Source organism: Lactuca virosa, chromosome 6, assembly GCF_052849685.1.
Source record: "Lactuca virosa cultivar CGN04683 chromosome 6, Lactuca_virosa_CGN04683_v6, whole genome shotgun sequence".
Taxonomy (NCBI): domain Eukaryota; kingdom Viridiplantae; phylum Streptophyta; class Magnoliopsida; order Asterales; family Asteraceae; genus Lactuca; species Lactuca virosa.
In genome coordinates, this window is record NC_136431.1 from 83,083,036 (window position 1) to 83,091,222 (window position 8,187).

Genomic DNA, 8,187 nt, shown 5'->3' on the forward strand with positions numbered 1-8,187 from the left:
ATCGAAAAGCAATCTATTATCTTACATGGTATCAGAGCTCTAGGTTAAAACGCTACTGATCACAACCCGCAGTCGCCGCCTTTCATCTCCAGTTACCTTTCTTTAATAGCCGTCGGAGGTGCCTTCATTATGTTTCATATTATTTACTTTCATCTCTTTTCCTCCTAAATAATAAAAGAGCCATCGACACCGAATAGAGCTTCTTCAAGGACTTCTTCTACCGCCTCGTCCTCGGATGACCCCTGCCTTCGAGCCTTCTATCTCCTCTTCGGCTGGCCACTTCTTCTTCATATCTCTTTTCCGAGTCAACCTATGATCTGCAGTCATCTTTCTCTATTAACACTATAGTCATCGTTCTCGCCGGAATTGGCCCCATCCGCCGCAACTCAAGCCCTCTTTCCTTCTCGATGCCCTTATTTGCACTCTACTGCCACCAGTTCCATGATCATCCTTGCCGCCGCTCTTCTCTTCTTCTACAACATAACCGCCTCTGGATGCCGCTTCTTCTCTCTTCTTCTTCGACAAGCAATAGTTGTTAGCCGCTATCATTAAAGTTTTGATTCTGTCGTTGTTGTTGTATTCATCTATTTTTTATGTTTTGTTCTTTTGTTTATTTTTCCAATTTAATCATCTCCTCATGATCAAACTATGGGGAGATGTTAGTGATTAAGGTTTAGACCCAAGCCCTTTAGGTTTAGTAATTAAGGTTTGAGTATTCACTATATATTATGTAACTGTCTTTTGAATGATCTAAAAGCAATCTATTATCTTACATGTTCCATGAGCGAATGAAGCACATTAACATACACAACCATTACATCAGAAGTAATCAGAAGTAATCAGAGATGTTATCGCCCAAGGCGATGTCAAGGTGATAAAGATTAACACCATGGACAACCCAGCCGGCATGATGACAAAGCCGGTTCCGACCACCAAATTTGAACTTTGTTTTGATTTGGTTGGTATTTCAAATTAAGTCCTTAGGGACTTTTGAACACTATATGTTTTCATTTCTCTCGATGGTTGATGGTTACGTTGTTGAAGATTGGTTTCGACACAAGGTGGAGTTTGTTGGATATGCTCCAAACTATTCCAAAAGTGGTACCAAAGAAATTGACAGTTGTCATATACAACGAGTTACGTTGTTTTTATTTTTCCTTGCCCACCAAGTATAAGAGTTAGATTAAGACTTATTTAGTTATTCATATTTATAGGATATTAGATCATATTTTCTAGATATCCTTTTTCAATTCCCGTTGTACACCTTTGTAACCCTTTTCATAGTGTTCTTCAAAGTGGTTTTTTCCCAATTTCGGGTTATTCCGCTATAAATCCGGTGTTCCTTTATTCCTTATTTACATGTTTGATCTTTACAATACCCATAGTTGTTTTTTTTTTCTTTTTTGACTTTAATTACTCTTCACCGTCAAAAAACCATGAAATCAAAAATCCGATACTAATCATGTTTTACATTATGAAATGCAACAGGAGTGCAACTGCTACCGAAGTATGATATCTAATGGATTCTCAGTTACACCATAACTAAACCGGCGGGTCAGTTTCAAAGAAATTGATTTCTATCAAATTATTTTTTCTACATTGGTCTGGTTTAGTTTCCCATTTTTTAGAGCACCTCTAAGTTACATTTTTTTTTATATGCTACGAATATATGAATTTTTCAGGATATCAAATTTCATACAAAACAGGGAAAATGGCCACCGATAGTGTTGGTGGTAAATTTATTGATATGGGGGACTTAAACACCCCAGCCAAACTACATTACATTACATACTCGAAAATAAAAAATAAAAAATAGAAATTAGATGAAAAAACTATGTCTGTCTAGCCTTCTGCAAACTTGAAATGAACACCACCACCTTCACATAAACCCAATCTCTAAAGCTATCATAAAAGTGAAAAAATGCATGTCTCCCACGACGGTTAAGAAGTAAGCCGCCACATGCTATCCAAAATCCAGTAACAAAACCGATGCCCCCACCAACATAAAACCATATATGAAGTTCATCTACGTCTTCCCCATCACCTTCACTTTCACCAATGACAAGTGGTACTTTTGAACCTTCATCCCGGGGGCATTTTTTGGTAAGGGGAGGTCCACATAGTCCTATCTTTCCATTGTATCTTGAAGTGTGAAAGGACTGGAGTTGAGTGCTGGTTGGGATTCTCCTGACAAGTTATTAAATGACATGTCTAGGTAATTCAATAAACTCATCTGAGACATGCTTGATGGCATCCTCCCTGAAAAACTGTTTCTAGATAAATCCAATGTCAAAAGATTTTTCATCTCACCAATTTTCTGTGGAATCTCTCCAAATAAAGCATTCTTTGACAAGTCCAGGGCAATTAAGTCAGAAAGATTGGTGATTTCATATGGGATCTCCCCTGATAATTTGTTGCTTGACAGGTCAATACTCTTCAACAATTTCAGAGTGGTAAAGAATTCACGTTCATCTCCTTGCCACTCAATCATTGCATGGTCAACATATGTCTCGGAGAAATATGGTATATGAAATTGTACATCTTGTGAGAATCCTTGTTGAACCATGCCCGTAAGATTACTCAAACATGAAGGAATGGTTCCATGGAAATTGTTGATCGACAAGTCCATAATTTGAAGTTTAGCTAATTGACATGACTGTAAGGGGATTGTTCCAAAGAATTTGTTTGATCTTAAGATAAGAACATACAACCCTGATAAGTTTTCCCCAATCCAGACAGGTACATTAGCAGAAAACTTGTTGGCCCCCAAATTCAACGAGATTAAACTCGTGCAATTCTTTAAAGACAAAGGCAATTCTCCAAAGAAGTTGTTCTTGTATAAATACAACACTTGGAGTTCTATTAAAGATCCAATAGAGGGAGGAATCCTTCCAAAGAGATTGTTGTGTCCGAGATTAAGAACTCTTAGGTCTTTAAAATGCCACAAACAGTCGGGGAGTTGTCCCGTTAATGAGTTATGAGAGAGGTCAAGAAATGATAATAACCCACCAACAATTTGGCATATAAACGAGATTCCTCCGGAGAATTTGTTTCTAGAAAGATTTAATACCGACATAGTGGAAGAAACATTCGGTATTGGACCACAAAAGTTGTTGGAGCTTAAATCTATAATTGAACCGTTGGCAAAATTTGATGATAAATCTGGTACTATCCCGCTAATGTCATTGGATGAGAGATTCATATATGCTATTTGAGAAGGCGACATGTCCCAAAACTCCAGAGGGGTTGTGTCTGAAATTCCAGTATTGAAAAGATTAAGAATGGTAAGATTTTTGAGTGTCTGAATCCATTTGGGGAAGCGAGGCCCTAGATTGCAAGAGCTCAGATCAATAACTTGTATATAAGAAAGGTTTGACATGTGATTTGTGGAAGGAACTTCTTTGAGTAGGTTTTTTGAAAGAAATACGATAGAAAGCTTCGACTTTCCGATCTTTTCAGAGATAGCACCACTAAGAGAATTGAAAGAAACGTCAAGTAATGAAAGCATAGGCAGTTCCCACAGTTTCTCACTTATACTTCCATTTAAGTGATTATGACACAAGACCAAAGATTGTAGGGATGAAAATTTTTGGATTTCATCGGACAATGACCTTGTAAATTGGCTTCCATCAGCAGACAATTATTTTAATGCAAGCGATGTGCATCCAGACAAGTTGTTGAGAAAAACAGGAAATTTGATAACAGCAAAGTTGTTCTTGAAGTACAACTGTTCCAGACAACAGAGGTTACCAAGATATCTGGGTCTTGAAGGGGAGCTTTGAAAAGAAGGAGAGCAAGTCTCTCATTATCCAAACACTTTTTCATATTAACACCATTTCTATCATCTCCTTCCAATAGGCTGGCAGTTGTAGTCACAATGAGTAGCAAGAGAAGTGAGAAAATTATAAAAACACGGGAATTCATAATGTCAATGCCAAATGTTGGTAATTTTCTGGTTTTTTGTATTGATGCCTATGTGAACATGCCCCCATGAGTGTTTATATAATAGTCTCAAATATGAAGATGAATGATTCTAATCCTGTGGCCTCAAATCAGTGGGGCATACAATACTTAATTTCCATGCAAATTAAAACCCACCTATAAGAAAAAACAAAGACTTGGAATTGGAATTAAATGCCTCAAAGTATACGTTCAAAGACTTACAAGTCTTGGTAGTTTGGATTGATTATAGAGTATAGATGCCTCAAAGTATACGCTTCAAAGACTTTACAAGTCTTGGTAGTTTGGATTGACTATAGAGTATAGATACCTCTTTTCCCATCTTGTGATATTTTGCAATTTGTATTTATTATCTATATCTTTTCTGATCGTTTGATATCTTTTTGGTATGTGATATAAATCCCAAAATGTAAAACTAATGAATCATTCAATCAAATACAAATCTACCCATGAAAATAGTAATAATATGATTTTAGGTTTAATCAGTTAATGACTATGAAATGAACTTTCTCACTTAGATTAACTAGAACATGTATCCACATTCCATAATACACATGGTATTTTACATTGTTAAAAACGATATTAAGATGATTAAAAACACATTTGATTTATAATTAATACAATTAACTGATTAAACCTAATAAAAATACCAAATCACACAAGTTAAATAGTAGACAGATTAGGAATCTTGAAAGAAAAAAAAAAGCACAAATATGTTAAGAGTTACTCGGGTCTCCTCATTTTGATATTGAGAGGAGTTTCCTTATAAGACCGGACCTTTTCGGCAGCCCTACGCGATGGTCTACCAACAAACAACATTCTTTGTGATTCTATGCCTTCTTTTTGGTCAACTGAAGTTTGACCATCTTCATCCATCTTAACATCTTCAATCTCAAACAACTTTTCATCTTCTTCTGATCTGAATCTAGCTGTCTGCCTTCTCACACAACGCCTGAACCCAAAAAATATACTTATCAGCTAACAGAATTTCATACCAAATAATCATACAAAGTAAAAATTCAAAACTTTCTCTAATAATATTTGTTCATGAAAATAGTAATGAAACCACACAAACCGCACCAAATAACACGGTTTAGATGTTTTGTGGTGCGTTTTAGAGTTTTGACTCTAAATAGCACCGTATAACAAAGAGTAAATTACAGTTTTGGTCCCTATGTATGTCAAAAAAAAACATTCAAGTTTGGTCCCAAAAAATTCTTTTGCAATTCTGGTCTTTATACCACAAACTATTTTTGGATCAAAATTGCAAAAGTCAGTCATACTTAGGGTCCGAAAATAGTCATTTTAGTTTGAATAATGACCAAGAACGTTACAAGAACCTCAAAGGACCAAAACTGCAAGAGAAAACTTTATGGGACCCAGGGACTAAAAAACTAATTTATTTCCCATGTTTAGGAGAACTTAAAAATAATGCAAGCTCATTAGGTATTTTAAAATTATTACCTTTTATTCTCAGCCGTTTCTTTCTCAGAAACTTGTTCATCTGTAGTCATCCAGGGGCCATGTGCTACAAAAAAAAAAAAAAAAAAAAAAAAAAAAAAAAAAAAAACAGCATACAAATCAATACCAGAAATGAAAAAACTCAGTTATTCAAAATTCATCCTTTAGTTTTTATAGTATTTACATTGGCTTCTTATTGGACGCATACGTCTATTTGCAGTTTGTTGTTTGGTAGCAGTGTTGTCACCATTCTTTATTCACCAAAACCAAAAAAAAAATTGTATTAGTTAATGATGCAAAATAGGAAGAGTATTTTAATAAATATTTAAAAAAGAAATAAATAAATAAATCACCTGTGATATATCCTTCTGATCATTCGTCTCACGCTGTGCTTGAAGCTCCAAATTCATGGTTTTAAGCAAAGCATCTTTGCAGGTGAGTTGATGTTGCAGTGTTTTTAACTGTTATGATAAAAAAAAAAGTATAGAGTAAGTTACATTTTTGGCCCCTGCTATACCTGATTTATTCAATTTTGGTCTGAAAAAAGTTCTCTTGCAAGTTTTGTCCTTTGAAGAGGTTTTTGCAACGTTTTTGGTCCATGTTCCAAATTGTTATGGACCAAAATGTTACAAGAACCTCAAATAAGGACCAAAAATGCAAAAAACAGCTATAGTCAGGGACCAAAAACGTTTTATTTTACTAAGAAATATATGTAAGATACAGATACAGAAGTTTGCGTTTTGCAACAAAACTTACCTTCTGTTTACCTAAATTAAGCTCCTGTAAATCAAAAATGAAATGTTAAAGTCAGCATTTATTATTTAATTTTACTTCATTTACTTAAAAATTAATAAATAAATATAAAAATACATAAAACTAACCGCCATCATATGGCTGTTTGATTGAGCAAGACTCCAATTTTGCAACTGTGTTTTCTGAACAATAATTCGTAGCTTCTGAAGCTCCACTCCATTCACCTCTATCATTTTGCTGTTGTCATTTAGAAAATTTAAGAAAATCGTGTTATTAATATTAACTTGAAAGACAGAAGCTTCAGTAATAAGAACAAGTATAACAGACTTTAAAACATATACTCAATTATAACATTGTCATCTAAATACAAAGCAATACCACAAATATTTTGCCCAATATCACATGTTCTTGCTAATTCTAGTGTTTTTACAATGGTTTAAAAAGGATAAAGTTAGTACATAGGAAACACAAGAAAGGGGAGAATTACTTTTTGTCTGTGATAAGCTTCATAAGCTCTGCATTTTCCTGTTCGTTCATTACAAGAATTCCAATTAGGAAAAATCAATCAAACCTGAAATGTATTTGGCAAACAAAGCGGGATTTTACCTTTAAGAGATGATCGACGTGGTTTTTAGCCGAATACAATGAATCGTCTGGTGGAAGAATTTGATCAAATAGAGGTGGCGATTTGGAATTTTGCTGGTAATTTGTGATATCAGACAACCTCTTTCTTAACGTTTTCCCAAAAGAGGATCTTTTTGCCATTTTATCACCTCTCATTCCCTCCGCAGATCTCCAACTGGGTAGTTTTGGGTCTCACGATAAACCCTGCGTAAACTAAACAAAAAAGAGCAAATGTTTTCACAAATTGAAATCTAGGGTTTGCTTTGAAACGCTCTACGGAACCGGGATAAATCAAAGAGCGCCAGATCGCGAATTGGGTTAATTTGGGGGGAAACTGTTTGTTAAATCAATTGTTAAAGATCGAAAATAAAAGTGAGATTCTGAAGAAACCCTACTACGATTTTGTGCAAGATTTTGAATGAAGAAAATGGATTCGAAGAGGAAAAAGAAAAGGTGAGTTTAAACTGGAGGTTCGTATGGCCCAACGGCTGTCCGAACCTAATTTGAACTTTAAAAAAATTAAAGTGCGGATGAATTTCATTTTATACCCTTCATGTTTGGTCTATATTCGTATACACCCCCTCAATTGACTTGAGCGCCAAAAAATTACTATTGGTCTTATACTTTTGAGTAAATTACCAAAATCGTCCCTATGGTTTGGTCAAAATTACGTGTTTCGTCCCAAATATTTTTTTTGCATTCGGACTGTCCCTGTGGTACTCATTTGTTACGGTTTTGGTCCCTAGCAGACGTGAAAAGACGATATTACCCTAATCTATTTATTTTTTTTTCATTTGCTTATTATTGATTTGTTACTAATCTTTTAAAGAAAATTGTTTAATAAACTCATCATTCACAGTTTTCTAACTACCACCAACACCTCCGCTAAACCAACCCATAAAACCAACCAGTCACTACCATTGTCATAACACCACCGCTACCCTTACTTATCATCATCGGAACCACCACCTCTTTCATCAAAGATCAACACCATCTCCGCCATCAAAGATCACCACCAGCACTAACTTTGCCCACCGCCACCTCCCATTCTTTCCATCTAAAAATTAAACAAAAATCTAGAACCCGAACCCCAAACCAAAATCCGAAAATTGAAGTCTCTAATCGAATTCGATGAACCAGAACAAATCAAACCCCGTAAATACTTAGTGTCTAAATCGATGCAAGTGATGCTCAAACCCATAAATTAAACCCAAATATCTTGCCTAGAGATTAAACTCATAAATCATGGATGAATCGATTCTCAAATCATAAATCATTGATGAAATCAAAACCCCAGAAACCATGGATGAAATCAAAATCAAACCATTCAAAACCAAACAAACCTGATGAGCTTCAAACGGAATGAACCTGAAACAAGAAATCGAATCC

General features: G+C 35.1%; 2 protein-coding genes across 2 annotated transcripts; both read right to left on the minus strand.

The window, feature by feature from the left end:
• Nucleotides 1-1,832: 1,832 nt before the first annotated feature.
• LOC145121702 (receptor-like protein EIX2) lies at nucleotides 1,833-3,508 on the minus strand. The gene is made up of 2 exons (XM_079057410.1): nucleotides 2,241-3,508; nucleotides 1,833-2,187 (listed from the first exon to the last, which is right to left on the minus strand). The coding sequence occupies exons 1-2, from the start codon at nucleotides 3,506-3,508 to the stop codon at nucleotides 1,833-1,835; spliced, it is 1,623 nt and encodes a 540-aa protein (XP_078913536.1).
• A 1,054-nt stretch (nucleotides 3,509-4,562) lies between these two features.
• Nucleotides 4,563-7,256, minus strand: LOC145120414 (uncharacterized). Its single transcript, XM_079056240.1, has 8 exons — nucleotides 6,781-7,256; nucleotides 6,662-6,699; nucleotides 6,303-6,411; nucleotides 6,178-6,201; nucleotides 5,775-5,882; nucleotides 5,606-5,672; nucleotides 5,425-5,488; nucleotides 4,563-4,912 (listed from the first exon to the last, which is right to left on the minus strand). The coding sequence occupies exons 1-8, from the start codon at nucleotides 6,952-6,954 to the stop codon at nucleotides 4,684-4,686; spliced, it is 813 nt and encodes a 270-aa protein (XP_078912366.1). The 5' UTR covers nucleotides 6,955-7,256; the 3' UTR covers nucleotides 4,563-4,683.
• Nucleotides 7,257-8,187: the final 931 nt, after the last annotated feature.

Bases quoted from the DNA above. Each gene is read 5' to 3' on its own strand.
- LOC145121702 (XM_079057410.1), bottom strand. From the start codon at position 3,508: ATGCTTTCATTACTTGACGTTTCTTTCAATTCTCTTAGTGGTGCTATC. The intron at 2,188-2,240 runs GTCTCAGATGAG...ATAACTTGTCAG, and splicing joins GGGAGGATGCCATCAAGCAT to GAGAATCCCAACCAGCACTC.
- LOC145120414 (XM_079056240.1), bottom strand. From the start codon at position 6,954: ATGAGAGGTGATAAAATGGCAAAAAGATCCTCTTTTGGGAAAACGTTA. The intron at 6,202-6,302 runs GTTAGTTTTATG...TTTGATTTACAG, and splicing joins CAAACAGCCATATGATGGCG to GAGCTTAATTTAGGTAAACA. The intron at 5,673-5,774 runs GTGATTTATTTA...TGGTGAATAAAG, and splicing joins ATCAGAAGGATATATCACAG to AATGGTGACAACACTGCTAC.